This window comes from Ovis canadensis, chromosome 14 (assembly GCF_042477335.2).
Source record: "Ovis canadensis isolate MfBH-ARS-UI-01 breed Bighorn chromosome 14, ARS-UI_OviCan_v2, whole genome shotgun sequence".
Classification (NCBI taxonomy): Eukaryota; Metazoa; Chordata; class Mammalia; order Artiodactyla; family Bovidae; genus Ovis; species Ovis canadensis.
The window spans coordinates 26,967,044-26,987,542 of NC_091258.1; the positions used below are offsets into that span (position 1 = coordinate 26,967,044).

The 20,499-nt window shown below is 63.1% G+C and overlaps 1 protein-coding gene across 3 annotated transcripts in view; it reads left to right on the top strand.

Moving 5' to 3' along the window:
• Window positions 1-19,616, top strand: part of ZFPM1 (zinc finger protein, FOG family member 1) — a 61,102-nt gene extending 41,486 nt beyond the window's left edge. For 2 of the 3 annotated variants that reach the window (XM_069552633.1, XM_069552634.1), the window contains exons 4-10: window positions 4,633-4,766; window positions 11,733-11,835; window positions 13,403-13,612; window positions 16,806-17,039; window positions 17,236-17,331; window positions 17,415-17,561; window positions 17,722-19,616. In XM_069552633.1, coding sequence (XP_069408734.1) covers window positions 4,633-4,766; window positions 11,733-11,835; window positions 13,403-13,612; window positions 16,806-17,039; window positions 17,236-17,331; window positions 17,415-17,561; window positions 17,722-19,490 — 2,693 coding nt within the window. In that variant the 3' untranslated portion in view covers window positions 19,491-19,616. The remainder of the gene's footprint in view (window positions 1-4,632; window positions 4,767-11,732; window positions 11,836-13,402; window positions 13,613-16,805; window positions 17,040-17,235; window positions 17,332-17,414; window positions 17,562-17,721) is intronic. The other variant, XM_069552632.1, reaches the window with a different exon arrangement.
• The last annotated feature ends 883 nt before the right edge of the window (window positions 19,617-20,499 follow it).

The following is a 20,499-nucleotide window of genomic DNA, read 5'->3' on the forward strand; positions in this document are numbered from 1 at the left end:
GAAACACCCAGGTGCAGGGGAGGGGGCGTGTCAGGCCCATGTGCTGACGGGCACCATCTTTACTCTCGGAGCCACCAGCCCAGCAGGTGACCCGAGGCTCAGCGAGAGCCAGGCAGTGGCTGGACTGGCCTGTTTGTAGGCTCCAGACCCCAGTGCTCCCAGCCGCCACCCCATCTGCTGGGCTCCCACGCCGGGCCTGGGGAGCCATGCCCAGTCCTGCCTCCTTTCTCTGGCCCCTCAGGATGCCATTGAAGTGGTTTGAGACCTAAATAGGTGTTTAAATCATGTAAATATGCAAAGGCTGAATGTTCTCATCAGGACTCTCACACATGCTTTAGGAGTGAAATTGAATCCCAGCGTGGCATGTTTGTTCTGGAAATAATGTGTGTGGGGTTGTTTGCCAGAATAAATTAGTCTCTGTCCAGACACTGTGCCGGTAGTGATGGCCCGACCCCCTTGGGGAGGCCCACCCAGGCCACACAGGACTGCCCCTCCTCCACACCAGGAGGAGCCAGCCCGCGACAGGAGAGCAGGGGCTGCCCACTGCCCCCCAGCAGCCTCTCCCCGCCCTCTCTTCTCTATCGCCTCCTGCTTCCGCCCAGAAAAGGGTGTCGGGCCCCTGACTGGGAGCGTGCTAGGGCTCTGGTCAAATCCCACCAGCCAGCTGTGTACCCTGAGCCGGTCTTTTAATCTCTCTGAACCTCATTCTCTCCCCCTGTACACCTGGGGTGGGGGTTGGGGGTGGACAGCTTCAGCATGGCTGGGAGGAATCCCTGTGATTTATGGCAAATGTTGGGCTAAGGCTCAATAAACAGAAGCCGGACCCTCCACTAGGACCACGTTAGTTCTCAGGGCAGATGTCCAGCTGTGGGGATGGGGCCGTGGTAGGTAAGGCAGGGAGGCCTCCACCAGGACCTTGCTGGAGCTGGAGTCCTAGCCGCCCTGCTTGCTCCAGCTTCTCTGGAGCTGGGAGGAGGAGATGGAGACATGGTCACAGGAGGCTCGCAGGGCGGAGGACACCTCCACCTGGAAGCCCACCCTGATTGGCCCACCAGTGGCGCTGCCACCGCCGTCCACGTCTGGGAGGATGTGCCACCCTCAGCTCTGCCCCAGGTACCTGCCTGGGGTTTTGTTAAGTCCAAAGATGGTTCTGGTCCCACCCAGCCAGGCCTCACACTGTGGCTTGAGCATTCCTGGGCCTCCTTGGCTCCACATTTCCTGTGAGTGCGGTTGGGAGCTGACCATCTCCAAGGCCACCAGTGTCTAGATCGTCTGGAGCTTTAGGGGCCGTTTAAAAATAGCTGTGTCTTCCTGCCTGTCACTCACCTGGTCAGCTGCCACCCCCAGCCCCTTCTTTGCTCATTTATACTTTAATTCATTCTCAGCTTTGAATGGAGCTCTCACCGAGTACCTAGTCTGCCAGAAGTAGGTGGCCTCACCCACCCTCACCCCACTTTTTTGGATACAGTTTTATTTCTGGTTGGGAAAGGGTCTCTGATAGGTGCTAACTGGGCTCTAACACCTGCTTGACCTGTGCTTGGGGTTAGGCAGGACCTGGGCTGGAAGTAGGTTATCTGAGTGGTTGGATGCTGAACATCACCAGTGGACAGTTGTACAGGTTGCAGACTGCACGAGTGCACTGAGTGAGCTGAGGCTGAGATCTAGCCACGTTCGCCCCACCCAGCCAGGTACCTGCTGTGGCCCTGACTTTGCCCACATGGGGTACCCTTTCTAATGCCCAGCCTCTCAGGACTAGGGAAGTGGGTTCTGATTGACTGTTGCCTGATCCCCAGCTCACATCCCTCAGGTCCCTAGCCTCCATGCCTTTCCCAGGCCTGGGCTTGCCCCCAGCAAGCCCAAAGTGGTGAGTTCTACCTCATTGTGCTGAACGGCTGCCTTTATCAGGAGCCGTCCTCTCTGGTGGTACGTGATACCCAGGAGATGGAGCGGCTGCCACGGGAAGCACCAGCCATGCTGTTATCTGGGAGTGGGGGCCGCCAGCCCTGGGGCGCGATTAGGGAGCTAGCAGTTTGTTGTGGTGCGGCGTGGGTGGGTGCTCTGCCCCTTCTTCCAGGAGGCCGCCAGGGCTAGATGGGGCTTCAGGATCCCACAGCTGTAGCAAGTCAGGGGCAACTGGGGGCCCAGGGCTGCACCCCATCCCGCCCGTGGAGGGGGACCTGGGCCAGCCACCCCCATCCCCGCTGTGTCCCCAGGTCTCGGTGGGACTCAACCACTCTTAGGAAGACTGAAACGACTTCCTGCTCCTCCTCCCCTGGGGAAGGTGGGTGCTGGCCTCGGATGGGCAGCACTGTCTCCTACAGGGTTCCCCAGCCTAACAAACCAGGAACAGGCCCCGGGCAGTGAAAGGACTGTCCCTGGCTTGTCCGTGGCCCCAGCAGCAGAACTGAAGCCCAAGGAGGGGCGTGGGCCTCCCTGCTCTAGAGGCCTGTGAGCATGCAGACCCCACGAGGCTTGAAGGCTCTGGCTGTCCGCACATCGGGGTTTGGAAAGATTCCTCCTTGACCCCTGCGTCCAGTGGGGGCAATGGGAGGGATGGGCAGTATACCCTAACCCTGGTGGGCTCCCCCCAGACTCAGAAGCAGCACCCACAAGGGCCCAGCAAGCTCGCCATTAGGCAGCCTCTTCTGCTCCCCACATTCCCACCCCCTGGGGCCATCCAGGTAGAGCACCAGAGACCCAGGTATGCCCTGGAGAGCAGGGGCCTGTGCTCAGATCCTGACCTCCCTCTGTCAGCCTCACCACCTCTCGGGGCCTGTTTCCTCATCCGTACTGGGGGAGGGAACGAGGGGAGAGCTGACGTCACAGGGCCACTTGGGCAGGAACAGGTGACTGGGTTCTGGCCAGTACCCTGCGGAGCCCTGGCCAGGACCCAGGCCATCCTGGTGTGCGGTGGAGTTCACAGCCCCTTGTGGGCAGGCCACAGAGCAATGGGGCGGCCTCTGCCCCTCCCCACAGAGCCAATAAAGGGCACCGCCGCCTGGCCTCGTCCTGGTCCCCTGCCACCTTATCAGGCCCATGGAAGACAAGGACCCAGTTAGAACGTTTTAGCCAGGCCTCCTGGCGTATTTGCACGTTATCTGTGCCATTAGGCCGGCAGTTATCTGATAATCGGGCCCATTAAGGCCACAGCCCGCCCGATCAAGGATCCAGGAAGTGGGGCCGACACAGCAGTGCTTGCTCGGGGTCCAGGCCAGGCCACATGAGGCTTCTGTAGGCCTAGGTGGCACCCAAGGGATGAGGTGGCCCTGCCTTCCAGGGCAGAGGGCGTGTGGCCTGGGGAGGGACCGCCCTGTGGGGGCGTGGCCACCATCATCCCCTCCCTGGTGAGGACACCGGTTCTAGTGTGCGGGTAACTTGCCACGTGTGTCTCTCCCAGGGAATATCGCACAACCTTGGTGCCTTGAAATGTCGGAAATCTACTCTCACAACTCTGGAGCTGGAAGTCCTGCTCTTCCCCGAGGCTCCAGGGACAGTGTCCCTGCGGCTGTGTCATGCTAGTCCCTGCCCCCTCTTCACAGGGGCTTCTTCCTGTGTCCCTCTCATGAGGACACCTGTCGTTTGCTGTAGGGCCCACCCCCAGGTTGCAGCGCAGGTGTCTTTAGGGGCCGCCCTGTAGTCCACCCCACGAGGTTATGTGGGTCGTGCAGCAAGGCCCAGCTGAGCCTGGGAGCCTGGCTGCAGAAACTGTGCAACCCTGAAGTCCTGCCCCGTGAGAGAGACTGGGGGTGCTCCTGGCAGAGGCCAGCAGTCCACATCCACGGGACAGAGTCCTGCGGTGGCCACCCCGGCCACAGCACAGGTGGCCTCAGCCTGAGAGCGTTCGACCCCCAGTAGCACAGCAGACTACTCAGAAAGGCAGCCGCTGACCAAGGGCCACAGCAGGAATCCGGTCCAGACCTTTCCTGAAAGTGGGCGGGGGTCCTTCAGGGAGTGATGGTGCCACCTGGGTGCACACGGCCTGGTTGTGCCAAGGACCTCGGGGGCAGGACACTTAGCTCCTGTCCTGGCTCCCCTGCTGGGCCCTGTGCTCAGGTGCTAAGAGGATTGACTCACTCAACCTCACCCCAACCCCAGGAGGTGGGAGGTATGCAGTCCCTGACTCACAGTGGGAAACCAGCATTTCCACAGCTGCCTGCACGTGTGTGCTCTGCAGATCTCGGGACTCAAGCCGATGGGAGGGGGCTGGGAGGACTGTGTGGCGGGACGGGAGGTGAGTCTCATCGGTGTCGGCGGTGTTGCCCCCATGTAAGGCAGAGGGGGGTGACCTGGCTCTGTGTGCATGTCCTGAGCTGTGCAAGGCACATGCATCCCAACACAGCAGCCGTGGTCCCCGAGCTGTGTGGCCACCTGCTCAGATCCAGTGGCAGGCACCCCTCTCTGTCCGGTTGCTGCAGCCTGCCCATCCCCCCTAAAAGGTCTGAGCACAGGGTCTGGCCTGGCCCCCAGGACTGAGCACCACCCTCGTAACCTGGGCCAGGCCACAGGGCCACCCGCCCGTCGCCCGCCCTCCTCTGCCCTCAGTCCCCTGAATGCTCCCAGGTGAGGGGGGCTGCAAGGACGGACTAAACCTGGGCAGCAGGCCCTCCTCACACCTCTGGTCTCTCCCTGTAGACGAGCTGGAGCCATTGCTGCAAGACGGACAGAGGTGTGTGCGGGCTCGGTGCAGCCTCACAGAGGGCCTATCCTGGGGCCCGTTCCGCGGGAGCATCCAGACCAGAGCCTCGTCCCCCGGGCAGGCAGAACTGGTAAGTAGCCCAATCTCAGCCGCATGGGCCAAGGCAGTGTCCAGCCCAGGGCACAGGCCCTTCAGTCCTTGAACCAGGCCTGGGCTAGACCCTCGCCCAGGAGCTCCTGCCTCTAGACTTGAAACAGGTCAGGAGGTACAGATATGAGGTGCTGGGACCAAGAAGGAAGGGAAGAGGTAACTTTGTGGGAGCACAGGGAGGGCTGCCTGGGGGAGGTGGTGTGGGGCTATAGCCCTCAGGTTGACCAAGGAAGGGCTGCCTGGGGGAAGGTTCTTTGAGCGGGCCTTTGGTGAAGGAGTAGATGCTGGTGAGGCAGGGAAAGGGAAGGGCATTTGAGGGGAGGGAGCAGCAAGGAACCGAGTGGTGGGCCCGGGCCTGGCCTGTGCCCAGGCAGGCGAGCGGCGCTGCCCCGGCACTGGGCTTCATGGGTGGGGCCACCCCCAGTGGCCAGGGAGGTGGGTTTCTGGATACAGCTGCCACCCAGGGTGAGCGACGCGTCCCACCCGTCACATGCCTGTGGGTCCTCCTGACGACAGGAGAGGGCACTGTCGGTGCCCACGCGTCTCCAGTGCGGGCTGATGGCCACTGAGGGACATGTCACCTGTCTCAGGGCTGCTTCTGAGGTGCCCTCTCCTTAAGGCGAGTCGGTGCGCGTCCTCTCACAGGGGGCCCAAGTGCTCACTTTAGAGCCTGTGTGGGCTGGTGTGTGGGCGGTGGGGTGGGCACCTGCTGCGATGGGAATGGGGTGGGAGGGAGGCTGTACACGACGAGTGTTCGGGAAACACCTCCAGCCATGGTGACGCTGGCCTCGAAGGCCAGGCCGCACCCAGCTTGGCGCTCCCAAGTCCAGGGCCCGGTGCCCCACGTGCGCAGGCGCAGCCATGGCCCAGGCCCTTGCGACTGCTAGTGTGGCATTCAGGTGAGGCTGGATCCAGGGTGCTAGCAGGGGCCCTGTCGTGCTGGTCAGTGGCAGCTCCCCCCAGCTCTAATCAGCTCCAACCCGACAGAGCCCGTTTCTCTGCAGAGGAAACCAGGCCCAGGCGCAGGGCCTGCAGCAGGGCTGGCAGGGAGCATGGGCAGAATCCCCAGGCATGCCCTTCCGACGGTGGCTCACAGCCCCTAGCCACTCTGGTGAGAAGTGAAGCCTGGGCTGTGGGTCACGCTGGGGCAGAGGTCTCAGAATTGGGACCCAGGCTTCAGCAGCTTGGAGACAGCTCAGCAAGGTGGTGGGAGGCTGGCCCAGGACGCAGGGTGCCCACCTTCAAGGCCAGGCCATCCCCATGGCATAGGGTCGGACCCTGGAGTCTCCCACCCTGTGGCCGCTTTGCTGTGTGCCCGCCTTTCTGAGCCGCTGTCTCCTCAGCCCAGGGAACCTCCAGGGGACACATGGGAGTCCCGTAGGGTCCTTGAGGCCTGAGCCTGCACTCCCAGCAGTGAAGAGGGTGGCAGAGCAGCAGCTTGTCTGGAAGGCGGGGAATCCGGCTTCCCGTGCGGCGATTACTCCAGGCCACGCCTCCAGGGCAGCATGGCCAGCACTCTGTGGAGGGCGACCCTCCAGTCCCATGGCCCCAAGCAGGTAGCAAGCAGCGAGAGCTCCAGCGTGGATTTCAGCTTGTTGGAAGGAGCCAGCCTTTGGCTCCACTGTGTGGTTTAGGCTGTGGTGCTTACTGCAGTCCCGTAGGCAGGAAGCTCCCTGTCACTAGAGGGATGCAAGTGGCAGCCTGCCCTCGAGAGGGTAGCTGTTAGGGGGGCGTTGATGGGAGCTCCGTGACTGTTACATCTCAACTCTCAGTGCAGAGAAAAGGCATAGTGGTGATGGCACCAAGGCAGGCTGACTGGCGCCCTCCGTCTGTCCTGAGCAGGACCCCACCTCTCCCTCCACTCCTTCCTTGGGGAAGATCAGCCCCTTCCAAGGGACAGCTGTGTGTTCCAGACGCAACTGCTAGGCGCCCGTCTTTAGACTTGGCCCCTCATTTTCTCCAGCCCCGCCTAAGGGAGGCACTGCTGTTCCCAATGTCCAGATGAGAAAACTGAGGCCAAAGAGGGTAGGTAACGTGACCAGGACCAAAGAGCAGACACCCCTGAAGGTGGGGCTAGGGGACTGGAGACCCGGGATCCCCACTGCACTCCCCATCCCCAGACCCTCCCCTCCCGCCGGCAGCCTCCCCTCTGGAGGTTCTTGTACTCCTTGGGCCCAGGGCACAGGTCAGCCTGGGGAGACTTGGCGTGAGGCTGGAAACCCTCTCCAGGCCGGGAGATAGTGTCCAGGGAGCGCTCCTTTGAGGCTCGCAGAGGAGCCCAGGGAGGAAGGGCAGCCCACTCGGCCTGCAGCTTTATCTCCTGCAGAATTAAATCCTTGATTAACCCTTATCTTCCCAGCAGGCACTATCTCCGCCTTGGCGCCAAGTGTCCAGACACGCGTACAAGATGATTGATTTCTTAAAGATACGCGTGCCTCTCGGATACTTCATTTATTGTCTAAATATTTTCGCTAGCGTTCCAGCGGGCCCCTTATCGAGCTCAGTTGATGGGCCCGGCTCTCTCCCCCGAGTACCTCCCACCCCAGACCATCCCATCGCCCGCCAGGCAGCTTGTCTTTGCTATTTGGAGGACAAAGTGGGAGAGGGGCAACTCTGGGGTGTGGCAGCACTTTCCCACAATCACCCTGGGCCTAGACCGCCTGCAGAGCAGAGGGGAGGCACGGTGGCCGTCCTCGCACACGCCAGGCCTTGGGGATGGGACTGAGGAAAGCACACAGTCCTCAGAGCCTGCTAGGAGTCAAGAGTTGGTTCGCTGTGGGACCTCAAGATACCCCAGGATGCAACTAGGGCCTTCACTGGAAACCCAGGGGCTGGAGGCCCAGCAGTGTAAAACTTGTACTCCGATGCAGAAGAAATGTTCAGGGTGGGTGGTGGGTGGATATGTAGACGGGTAAGAGGATGAAGAGTGGAGGATAAGCAGAGGGATGGATGGATAGGTGGACAGGCAGATGGTAGACAGATGACCTGGATGGTAGAATGGGCAGAGGTGGATGGAAGGGTGTTGGTGGATGGATGGGAGGGTGAGTGGATACTGGCTAGATAACTGGATGGATACATGTACAGGCACATAGATGTTAGACAGAAGGTTAAGTGCTGGATGTATGGGCAGAAGATGGATGGATAATAGAGAAAGATAGTAGATGGACGAGGATGGATGGAAGGGTGAGTGGACACTGGATGGATACATGGATGGATGCGTGTACAGGTAGATGTCAGATGGAAGGTTGAGTGCCGGGTGAACGGGCAGGTGGACGGTGGATGGATGAGTGGGTAGTGGACGGATAAATGGAAGGTGGATGGACAAGTGAAGAATGGACAGGTGGGTGAATCTGTGGGCAGGCAGAAGATGGGTGGATGGGTGGGTGAGCGGATGGATAGGTAGGTATGTGAATATGTGAAAGGGTAAATGGATGGTGGATGGATGAATGAACAAGCAGGCCTGCACTAACCTGGCCCATCCATCTATCTGTCCAGCTGCCCTCCCAGAGCTCATCCACTTTATCTGCAAGGCCACCATGACGTCCACGAGAGGCAGGAGGGACCCTCTGGAGGAGCAGCAGGTCTGGGCAGGCAGCCCCGGCCCATGAGGCTGACATGAGGTCAGCTGGCTCCACGCAGATGGAGCTGGGCCTTCGGGCACCACAGGCTCTGAGTGGCTCTCCCCACAGGAACTCCCCCAAAGGTTGTCATCAGTGGTCATGGCCGGGCAGAGCCAAACTTTCAGCAGGATGAGCACTGGCCAGAGGGTGGGGTGCTGCAGCACACCAGACAAGGGCCCTCCTGGTGAGGCCCCTCTTCCTGCGGTTGCCATAGGGAATGATCCCTAAGGGAAGATGCCCAGCCTAGGCATGGCACACGGTGGGTCCCTTGTGCTTCTCTCGCCTGACACACCTGAGCCGCCCCCTGGGTGGGGATGCCTCTGGGACAGACTGACAAGACAGGGGTGCAGGCCTGATCAGAGCCCACCACAGCCTGCGCCCCTGACCTCCCGTGAGCCTGCCCATGGTGCCCTGGGAGGCCTTCCACGGGCCGTCTGGCTCTCTGAGCCAGGACCCTGCCACCCCTGGATGCTGCTTCACGGACGCAAGGCAGGTTTGGGAACAGCCTGAGATATGGCTGTCACAGCGGATGCGGTAGAGATAGGGTTTCTGATGGTTATCATTGGGCACAGAACCCAGACACTGACCTCTTTGTTGGGGGAACAAGGAGGGTTCTCAGATGCACCCAGAGAATTTAAAGGGGCCGCCCACTATGCTGGAGCAGGAAGGGACCAAGCAACCCCCACGGTTAAGGCAGGGTGGGGAACCTAGCCTGTCCAGAGCGAGCTAGACCCAAGCTCAGCAGTGAGCCTGGGATGCCCCAGGAGGGGAGGTAGCCGGTCTCTGATGGTTTTGGCAGAAGGGCCAGGCTCACACCCTGCTGCCCACAGGACCTTCAACCACCAGAGAAAAGGGCTCTGTCCCCAGGCTGCCTGGAATTAGGGGCGGGGGGGCAGAGGGGGAGAAGAAAAGATAGAACAGAGCAGCTCGAACCATGTCTGCCCCTTCACAGCAGGGAGGGCAGAGACTGAAATCTGTCCTCACCGCCCAGGGCTGGGTGGAGGGCAGGCTGCAGCTCCCGGGACAGGGTGGGTGGAGGTGTGCTCCCTTCCCTGGAACTGTGGCGGGGTGCTGGTGCCTGCACCCCTAGGGTCCAAGCGCAGGGGGGGAGGCCAGGGCTGGTGGGCTCAGCCTTGCCCATGTAAGTGGGGGCCAGGCTCCCCCAGAGTATTAAGGGCCAAGGGAATGAGGGGGAAGGGTCCTAACCCTGGATCTCCTGGCCCCTCTCCCTCTTGGGAGTCAGGCATGGGGTCCCCACGTCCCCTGCCCCTCGCCCACCCTCATGGGCACCCAGCCAGTCCAGGGCAGCCACCAGGCAACGGGCTGCTCCTGGCGGGAGGCACAGAGCCCCCAGGAACATGGCGCTGCCTCCTGCCCTCCGCGTGGACGGACGTGGAGAATCGGGGGTTCTGCAGCGTCAGCAGGGCTGTGCTTTTATCATGCCGCGAACACGCTGCTCCTGGGAGTGATAAGCACTAAACCGACCGGGAGGCTGTCAGTCTCAGTTTGAGGGTTTAGAAATATTGGGACGAATAATTAGATTTCATATCGTTACCGCAGCACCCATCTGAGGATCAGGCAGATTAATTTTTTTCTCCCTCCTCCACTTATTAATATTCATTAGAGACTCAGAGAGGCCCCCGCCTCCGCGAGCTGCTGGCCCAAGTTGGGCCAGCCAGGATGCAGGAGCCGCCGGCCACTCGCTGCTGCGCCCACTCCACTTTGGCCCCAGCCTGTCCCCAGCTATGGGCGGCAAAAACCTCCCAGCGGGGAGATCCCCAGCTCTGCGGCTGGCCCTCAAAAGCCAGCTCCTTGGTGGAGCCCGTCGCCTCCAGTTGACGTCTGGCGGTTGACAGCCTGGTGGCCTCCTGGGCCCCGAGGCACAAGGGTGGCCCTGCTCCTGTTCTTCACTTGCCAGGCAGGTGTTGTCCAAAGTGAGGGTGGGCGCCACACCGATGGTGACTGCCTGGTGCCCCAGGGGAAACCAAGTCTCAGAGAGGGACGTGACCCACCCCAAGAGCAGGCGGCAGCACAAGGTCTGTCAAGGGGGCATGCAGGCTCTGGGCATCGCCCTTTCTGCAGAGATGCTGGGGCCCAGGCAGGAGGGCATGGTGCTGGCCAGCTCCACTCCTGTGACCCACTGGACGACTGTTACGACTGAGCCATGCAGCTGGTCCGCTGGCTGGACTGCCCGAGTCCACCACAGGATGAGGGCAAGGTGCAGAGGGGTGCGGTGAGTCCGCTGTGTATTGAGGGCCAGCGCCCTCCCAAGTCTCCCAGTCAGGGAGTCTGGACTGCACCCCAGTACCCAGCTCTGGAGCCCACATGGTCCCTGCAAGCAAAGCCTAGTGAAGCCATGCGACCAGGCATGGTGGTGCCCACAACCCATCAGAGGACCGCCCCCCACCAAGTGCTACTTGCCCCAGACATCCCACCACATAGCATCCTGACCAACTGCCACAGGTGCCCCAGGGTGCACAAATGTCCCCGTCCAGGGGGCAGCAGATAACACGGTCTTACAGTTAGCTCAACACAGTCTGCACACGGCACCCAGGGCCTGAGCTTGGCCACCCCACTGGAGAAGAGCAGTCCAGAACCCACCCAGCCCTGGGGCTGCAGCCTGACGGGCGGCAGTGGTCACCCCAACCTCCTGGGGCCAAGCAGGGCAAGCTCTGTACTCCCCGCTGGGCGCTTCAAAGGCTGGACTCTCAGGCCAGGCCACTGGGGGAGTGAGCTGCCCCCATTCCCTTCCCTCACCTGTGAGGTAGGAGAAGGGTGCTACCAGCAAGGTGGGGGCGGGGGCTGACCACGCTCAGGGAGCCGCAGGGAGGCTGGGTGCTCAGCCAGCAAGGCAGGGGGATGTCTTGCTGCCCAGGGACCTCGTGGGGCTGCTGGGCCCAGGAAGAGGTTCCTCGCGTGTCCGCCACCTGCCGGCCCCAGGATGGACCGGACAGAGGTGTGCTGGCATGCCCCGGGGCTGGGAGGGAGGACAGAGACAATGCCACCTCCAGGCCAGTCCCCTGCTCACTCCGGTGGCTTTGCACCAGGAGGGGGCGGCTGGAGTGAATGGAGGTCTCGCTGTGCAACCTTGGGTGAGCTGCTCGACCTCTCTGGGGCTCAGCTCCCCAGTGAACCCAGCGCCTGACCCGTGGAAGGCGCTGGCTCCCTGCAGAGTGCCTGTTGCCAACACGGTGCTTGGCACACCCATGGGGTGGACTCTCAGGCTTCTGCCCACGTGGTCCCTGGGGACGCCCCTGGCCTACATCTCTCTCTGCTGTGTCCGGGAGCATGACTGAGTGCTTGCTGACCCCTCTTCCTGCCCCCAGAGCCCGGCCCTGACCCTGCTGCTGGAGGACGAGGCTTGCTGGCTGAGGACGCTGCCCCAGCCCCTGGCCGAGGCCGAGGCCAATGCGGAGATCTACCGGAAGGGTTGGTATCCTGGCGCTTCCCTCACGGCTTCCGGAGGAGGGGGGTCGTGCTCTTCCTGGGGCGGCCCTTAAAGGCAAACCAGCCTGCCTGGGCCACTGCTGCCATGCCCCCATCAATGTCAGTCTGGGGCTGGACAGGTGTGTGCCCAGGCATGGGGGAGCAGCCCCCCAGTGAGGCCAGGACTGCCCTCGGGACCTCTGGGAGACCACCAGGGCAGCAGAGGAACCAGGCCTGGTGGGCTGCCGGGTCTGGCAGGGGCCGGCGGGTCCATGTGGGGCCTCTGTTGTGAGGACAAGGAAAGCACTTGCCCACATGCCCCTCCTGTGCCATCCAGGAGTGGCCCTCGAGGGAGGGGGGCAGGTTGGGTCCTCAGCACCCCTGGTCCTGGCCCTGCCTGCCTGGCTCTGCCCAGACCAGCCTTCCCAGTGTGTGACGACCTGGGTGTCAAGGCAGGGGACTTCCCATTACAGATGGAGGCTCTGGTCCCAGAGTGGGTGGGGGGACAGGCTCGTGACAAGTTCTACACCCGCGCAAGGGCCATCCACCACAGCATGGCCACTTGGAAGGGCCATGTGCCTGCTGACCACAGGAAACCCACCTCCTTCCCTGACAAGGGGCTCCACTTTGGTAGAATGTTCTGGGGGCATCCCCTTCACCATCGCCTGGGCACAATGAATCAAGTGTCCTGGGGCAAGAGGGGACCAGCCTGGGCTGCTGCTCCATCACCCACCTGAGCCCCTCCCCATGTGGGGTCCCCAGCAGCACCCAGGGACCTGAGCTTCCCCTCTCCCATGTGGGGTCCCCAGCAGCACCCAGGGACCTGAGCTTCCCCTCTGCCCTGTGCTGACCCCGTGGGCCTGGCTAACATGGCCACATGTACCCCTCTCCAGAGGACCCCCACCCCTCCTCCCTGCTTGAGGGTACCCTTAAGGGCCCAGAGAGCACTGGAGGGCCCGGGTTGGCAGCAGGTGACCAGCTAGGGGCCTGGACACCTGACTGGGAAATGGCCTGGTTAGCAGGGCGCATCCGCCCGGGTAGGACAAGGGTCCCTGGGGCGCTGAATGCTCTCATAGGGTGGCCTGGGGCCTTGCCTCTTAGGGAAGGTAGGCTCCTGGCAGCCTCTGAGCTGGACCGAGTCCTGTTAGCCGAGGCTGCCCCCTGCAGGCCGCTGCGGAAACAGCCGTGCCGGCCAAGCCTTTCCAGGGCTTGGTGAGTGGCTACCCAGCCCTCCCGGCTGCTCCGGTCTATTTGACTCCCCTCTCCTGGAAAAAGGCCCTCCCACTCAGGCTTGCGCAAGGAGGCCCAAAGAGCAGGCACACCCTGGGGGACCACTCAGGAGCCCCAAGGAGGCAGGGGACACCATGGAAACCAGCTGGCCACAGCTGCCCACCTGGTGTGGCTTCTCTCCGGCCCCCATGCCCGGCTGCGGAACGAGGTGTCTTAAGATGGGGCCATGCAGAGGCACTCAGGAGGATAAGATTGGGGCGGTGAGGGAGGTCTTTGCAGAGGCACGGCTGTCGTGGCCTGGAGCTGCCAGCCGCCGCATCACAGCTGCCCTCCCCCACAGATGAAGCCCTCTGGTGCAGGCTCACCAGGCCGGTACCTGCAGGTGGACAGCTGAAAGTGCTTCTGGTGGCCAAGCCCCCCAGCAACCCCAGCCACCCTGTGAAGAAGGAGCCGGCGGAGCCCGAGAGCCCAGCTCCTTCCCACCCCGACATCCAGCTCCTGCCCCAGCAGGCCGGCATGGCGTCCATCCTCGCAACCGCGGTCGTCAACAGTGAGTAACCCACTGCCACCCGCCCCCCTCTAGACTGCAAGGGGTGCCCAGCTTAAGATCTGCAAGGACCAGTCACCTGGTCTGTTAGCTGGGCATGTGCCCAGAGGGCATGTGCTCCGGGGGCCTGACAGTGGGGTTCGGGGAGAGCCCCAGGATGCAGCCCATGGATGAGGGGGCTTTTCACCCGGCGTGTCTGGCACACAAAGATTCTGCAGCCCCTACCTGGCCAGCAATCGGAGCAGCCTCGTGGGGCTGGGGTGGGGTCTCTGATGCACCCACCCTGGAGGCCCAGCAGCAGCCCTGCCCTCACCCATTACGTGCTGGCCCCACCCCTGCCTCCCAGTTGCAAGGGACACAGCTGTGTCCCCCTAGGACAAAGCCGCCGATAAGACCAGCTGGAGCAGAGGGACCCCTCCCACGACCAGCAGAGGGTCTGGACTTGCTTACTCCTCAAATCCTTGCCTGATGTCCACGCCAGACCAAGTAGTGGGGCCCTGCCTATGTTGAGGGAACCACCACCACTCCCAAGGCAGAGGCAGGTGGCCACGGGCAGGTTCACAATGGGAGAAAAGCAGTGACGTGGGCATTGGCCGGGGCTGCGTCAGTCAGGGTGCCTGGGAGACCCGCAGACCAGGGAGGGCAGCCAGGCAGACGGCCCAGCAAGACCTTGGCCAGAGCGAGACTCCGAGGGTGGTCCCATGTGAGGGCTGGGGTCCCTCCTGAGAAATGACCGCAGCAGAGGGCTTTCAGGCAGCAGCGTCTATGCAGTTGCCAAGTCGGTCCAGTGCAGCTCTCAACTGCATGGCTGTTAGGCGGAGGAGAGTGGCCTTCTTCTGAAGGTTAAATGTGACGGTGGCCTGCAGCTATGGAGGTGCCAAGGAGGAAGCTGGAGAGGAGCGGGAGCCCGAAGGCCTGCTGGGGGAGGAGGCAGCGGTGCGGCCGTGCACTATCCGTCCATCGCAGGCAGGGAGGAGGACCCAGCCAGCAGCCTGTTGGGCACTAAGTGGACACGTGCTGGGACTCAGGGTGTGGTCAGAGCGGGGAGCTCTGGGCGGGATGAGGCCCCAGGGAGGGACAGGATCTGCGGGCACTGGAACGGACACCATGACCCAAACAGTTGCAGCCAAGTGAGGCGGGTGTCACCAGAGGGGAGGGGGACAAGCACAGGCAGGAGGCCCGTGCCCAGAGCCTGCGTGGAGGGACTGTACTGCAGAGGGCAAGGCCACTGCTCCAGGGAAAACGGATCCTGCAGGGGGCTCAGGGCGGTGGTGAGCACAGAGGGGTCTTATCTAAACCAAGTTTCAGGGACGAGGGAGGCTGAATGGAAGGGTCTCTAAGGGGCCAGGATGGCCCCTGCACCAGGGCAGGAAATGGCGTCCGCTGCCCAGCAGGGCCCGTCTCCCCTCTGTGTTCAAGGCGGGGCCTGCCAGGAGCCCCAGTGCTGGAGGACTTCCTCTCGAGCCAGCCCAGACGCAGCCTCTCTGGGCCTCGGTTTCCCTCCCCTTGAGTTTGATGTTTCATCTGTGAGGCCACGGTGGGCTCGCTATCGAGTTTACACCAACCCCACCCCAGCCTCAAGTGGGTCTCCAGCTGGTGGTCTAGAAAGGCCCTCAGACCCTGAGCTCCAAAGTCAATCAGACCCAGTTTGATTCCTGAGACGCCAGCACTGGGAGCCTCTGTTTTCTCACCTGTGAGAGGGGTGGAGCTAATGCCCGTCTCGAGGCGTCTGTCCAGGTCACGGGGCTGCGTCCAGCCAGGACTCAGGTCACCCTGGGTCAGTGGAGCCGTGACCATCCTCGCTGTTTCAGGGCTAGGGCTCACCTGAGGCTCCAAGGTTCCCACCCCCTCCCCGTGCCACAGCCAGCCCCCCGTCCCCCAGCACAGAGCTTGCAGATACCAAAAGCCCACCGCTGGCCCTAGAGATCTGGATCCCAGCTCCAGGCCTCCGCTGGTAAGAGAACAGAGCTGCCCTGAGGCCCCCAAATAAAAGGGAACTTGAAAACCAGTGGTAACACAGTGGGAAGGTTGGGGCCAGAAAAACTGCAGATACTGGGCATGAGGGGACGACCTCACCCCACAGACAGGTACTAAATTCCTTAGAGCAGGGCTCCCCACCCTGTGGGATCTAACACCTGATGATGTGAGATGCAGGTGATGTTAACAGTAGAAATACAGTGCACAATAAATGTAATGTATTTGAATTATCCCCAAACCACCCCCACTCCACCCCTGTCTGTGGAAAAACTGTCTTCTGTGAAGCTGGCCACTGGTGCCAAACAGGTTGAGGAGCACTGGTTTAAAGGAGGCAGAAGGTGGGAACTTGGCGGCATCCATGGGCGGTGGGGAGGCAGCCACTGCTTAAGTAACTGCCAACCAGCGGAGTGAGGAACACATCCTAACCTACAGAAGTTAAAACCCCAAGATGGGGTCCCAGGCTCCACCTCACATCAAGGTCGGGACACACAACAAAGCCTCCCCCTCCCTGGTTCAGCCACAGAGCAGGGCAGAAACGACAGGACGCTCCTTAGGGATCTCTGGGAACCTGAGGGCTGCTGAAGCGCCCATCAGAGAAATCCTCACCAGTTGGCAGGTCCACCCCCACAGGCCACACTCCCATAAACCAAAAACGCAGAGGCAGCCCACACGGCTAAGTGTGGTGAGTCAGCAAAGTCTGACCAGTAACACATGGAGCCATCAGGTTGGGGGTGTATTTGACTCGGACGTTCTTCGTCCCCCGCAGCTCCTGGCCTCCACCCACCCCCAGCGCTTGGGGACATGTGCACCTGGATGCCCACCCACCTGTCTCCCCCTCCACGGGCACCCGGCTCCAGGCCGTCCCCCATGTCCTATCATCCCTACCGACCATACTCCTTCCATGGGAACCCACGAGACTCCAGCGTCTCCTTACGGAGCTCACTGTTGGAAAGCAGTGCAGGGGCCATCCTGGGGGACCCCATCCACATGTCCCCATGGCATCCTGGAGATCCACAGAAAGGGGACACAGCTTCATCAACGGACACCTGAGAAGGCACAGCCCAGGTCACAGGCCTCGCTGCCTCGAGCTGGAGGACCCCGCGGCACAGCCCTCATGTTGCAGAGGGCCATGCCTGCCCTGGGTGGGAGGTGGCCACACTGCTGCCGGGGCACCCCCTCAGGCTGGGCCCGACTCTCCCCTGCCTTCTCGTCCCCTCAGAAGACGTCTTTCCCTGCAAAGACTGTGGCATCTGGTACCGTAGCGAGCGGAACCTGCAAGCCCACCTCCTCTACTACTGTGCCAGCCGCCAGGGTGCCGGCTCCCCTGCCGTGGCCGCCTCGGATGAGAAACCCAAGGAGACCTACCCCAACGAGCGGGTCTGCCCCTTCCCCCAGTGCCGCAAAAGCTGCCCCAGCGCCAGCTCCCTGGAGATCCACATGCGTAGCCATAGTGGTGAGCACCCCCTTCCAACGCCATGTCCTCCCACCCAGGCTCACCGTGCCTGTCCTGGGGTTGCATGCCAGCCACGGGTGTGTCTGGGTGGTCCTCTTTACCACTCCCTGCTGCCTTCCACGGGCCCCAGCGTCCTGGGAGGCAGAGCTTAGGGGTCTTTGGCCAGTGAGGCTCCCTCACCAGACCTGTGTTCCAGGAGAGCGCCCCTTCGTGTGTCTCATCTGCCTGTCTGCCTTCACCACCAAGGCCAACTGTGAGCGGCACCTCAAGGTGCACACAGACACGCTGACCGGTAAGCAGGGTGGGGCTGGAGGCCGTGGTCAGGGTTGGTGGGGCCCAGCTGCCCAGGGCCCTGACCCCACGGCCCTCCTGCAGGAGTCTGCCACAGCTGCGGCTTCATCTCCACCACAAGGGACATCCTCTACAGCCACCTGGTGACCAACCACATGGTCTGCCAGCCAGGCGCTAAGGCTGAGATCTATTCACCAGGGACGGGCCACCTCACTGCCAAGCTCCCCGCAGGTGAGCCCCTGGGAACCAGGAAGAGGGGTGGCGGTTTCAGACTCGGTTCTGTACCACGTCTGCCTAGCCCCGTTCTCCCTTCCCACCCTCCCCGCCTCAGGTCTGCCCCAGGCAGGTCCTGCTCCAGCCCTGACAGGTGGCCCCTGGGCTCTCCCCACAGACAGTCTGGCCGCCTTCCAGCAGCACACGGCACTGCACAGCCCGCTGGCCTCTGCCGACCTAGGCCTGGCGCCCGTCCCCTCGCCAGGAGTGGACAGGAAGGCCCTGGCCGAGGCTACCAACGGAGAGGCTAGAGCGGGTCCCCAGAACGGGGGCGACGGCGAGCCCCTAGCGGCCCCTAGGAGCATCAAGGTGGAGGCAGCGGAGGAGCCCGAGGCAGAGCCAGGGCCCCTCGCCCCTTCACGAACGCCGTCGCCATCCAGCCTTGGCCCCGCGCGGGTGAAAGCGGAGCTGTCCAGCCCTACGCCCGGCTCCAGCCCAGGGCCCAGCGCACTGTTCCTGCCGCACCTGCCCGCGGCGCCACCGGCCTCCGAGATCCTGGCCAAGATGTCCGAGCTGGTGCACAGCCGGCTGCAAGCGGGTGCGGGGGTGGGCGCGCCGGCAGGCCTCTTCGCGGGGGCCCCCAAGGGCGCCACATGCTTCGAGTGCGACATCACCTTCAACAACGTCAACAACTTCTACGTGCACAAGCGCCTCTACTGCTCTGGCCGCCGCCCGCCCGACGACACGCCCCCAGCCCGCCGGCCCAAGGCGGCCCCCGCCCCGCCTCGCGTGCCCCCTGCCCCGCCATCCGCAGAGGCCGAGGCACCGCGCTCGTCGCCGGGCCCCGGGGCACGCGAGGACGAGGCGGGGAGCGCGGCCACGCCCGAGGCAGAGGCTGACGCGAGCGGCCGGGGCAGCGAGGGCAGCCCTAGCCCGGGCAGCGGGGCGGATGAGGACGACGACCCCCGCCGGACGCTGTGCGAGGCCTGCAACATCCGCTTCAGCCGCCACGAGACCTACACAGTGCACAAGCGCTACTACTGCGCCTCGCGCCACGACCCGCCGCCGCGCCGCCCAGCACCAGCCGGGACACCTGCGCCCTCCGCGCCGCCAGTGCGCACGCGCAGGCGCCGCAAGCTCTATGAGTTGCACGCGGCCGGGCCCGCCCCGCCCCTAGCCGGACCTGCCCCGCCCCTGGCCGGACCCGCCCCTCCCTCCGCGCCAGGCCCCGCCCCTACGCCACCCGGACCCGCCCCCACACCGCCCGCATCGCCGCGGCCCGGAGGCGGAAGTGGAGGCGGAAGTGGCCCGGACGCGGCCGAAGGCCCTATCGACCTAAGTAAGAAGCCGCGACGCCAGGCTCCAGCAGCCACCCCGGGCCCTGCGCCTGGCCTGGCGACCTTGGCCGATTACCACGAGTGCACGGCTTGCCGCGTGAGCTTCCACAGCCTCGAGGCCTACCTGGCGCACAAAAAGTTCTCGTGCCCCGCCGCCCCGCGCCGCCTGCGTGCGGCCCCCGAGGACCCGCCTGCCGTCGTCTGCCCCTACTGCCCCCCGAACGGCGTGGTGCGCGGCGACCTCATCGAGCACTTCCGCTTGGCGCACGGTCTGCTGCTGGGCAAGCCCCTAGTCGGACCCGGCGCGGAGGCCCGGACGCCCTCGCCCGCCGCTCCCCGCGATGGCCTCAACGGCCAGGACCTGCAGGAGCCTCCTGCCAGCAGCCCCCGGCCCGGCCCGCCCCCAGCCGCGTCCCCGGAGGCGGTGCCGGCGCCCCCTTCGCATTCGGACAAGGGTGTGCAGACCCCCAGTCAGGGAGCGCCGGCCCCCGTGCCCAATGGCAACCACAGGTACTGCCGCCTGTGCAACATCAGGTTCAGCAGCCTGTCCACCTTCATCGCCCACAAAAAGTATTACTGCTCCTCCCACGCGGCCGAGCACGTGAAGTGAGCGCCCGGCTGCTGCTGCCCTGCAGGGGCCCGGGAAATCACGCACAGGCCTCGGCAGAGGGGCTGCAGGGGGCAGCGCCCGCCTGGACCTTGGCACTTAATAAAGAAGTTCAGTTTGCTGAGCACAGTGGTGGAGCAGCCTAGTTCTCTGTGAGCAGAGGGCCCTTCTGGGTGGGCGCACATAGGGCCAGCACCTCACCTGAGTACACACGGGCCATTGCAGGCCAGAATCACATGGTTAGTGGCCTTAAGAGCTGGATCTCGCCCAGGGTTGGGCCTGATGGCACTGCTCCAGGCCCCTGGGGCACGGGGAGAGCGGGTGCTGGCCTTCCTGGCCCACTGCTGCCCTCCAGGATCCAGCCAGAAGCTCTTGTTTGGGCACCAGATGCCAAAGAGAAGAGCTTCATCCTGGCCAGCTCACAGCTCTTCCACCTGCTCAGTGCTGATTGCTGGATGCCACCTGTCCAGTCACAGGCCACTGAGGCATCCAGGGATGGGAGCACGGTGCTTGCCAAGGCCGATGGGGGCAGAAGAGGGATGGGCAGCCGACTCCCTGAGCCCACAGTGCTCCGTGAGAGGAGCCAGCTCTTGGACTGGGGCAGCAGGCACCTGTGGGGGCTGCAGTGGGCACGAGGTTGGGGCCACCCCACTCCCAGTCTGTCCTGCTGGTGCTGTAGGAGCTGCATGCACCATGGCTGACCATGACCTGGCCCAAACCCAAGCAAGGAGTCCGGCCGTGGTTTTGGCACTTGGCAGCTGGGTGTCTGTGCGCTTCTTCCAGCCTGGTGTCCCTTGATTTGAGGTACACAATGTCTTTTTCAAATACAACATACTTGGCAGCCTACTGCAAAAAAAAAAAAAAAAGTGAGGCCTGACCTTTGGCCTGTTCTCTCCAAATATCTGAAAGGCTTCCTGCCACATACCCAGACTCACTCTCCTGCCCAAGGCAAGTTCCATCCCACCCAGTCGTCAGTGGTGGAAGGCTGAGGAGCCTGTGTCAGGACAAGAAG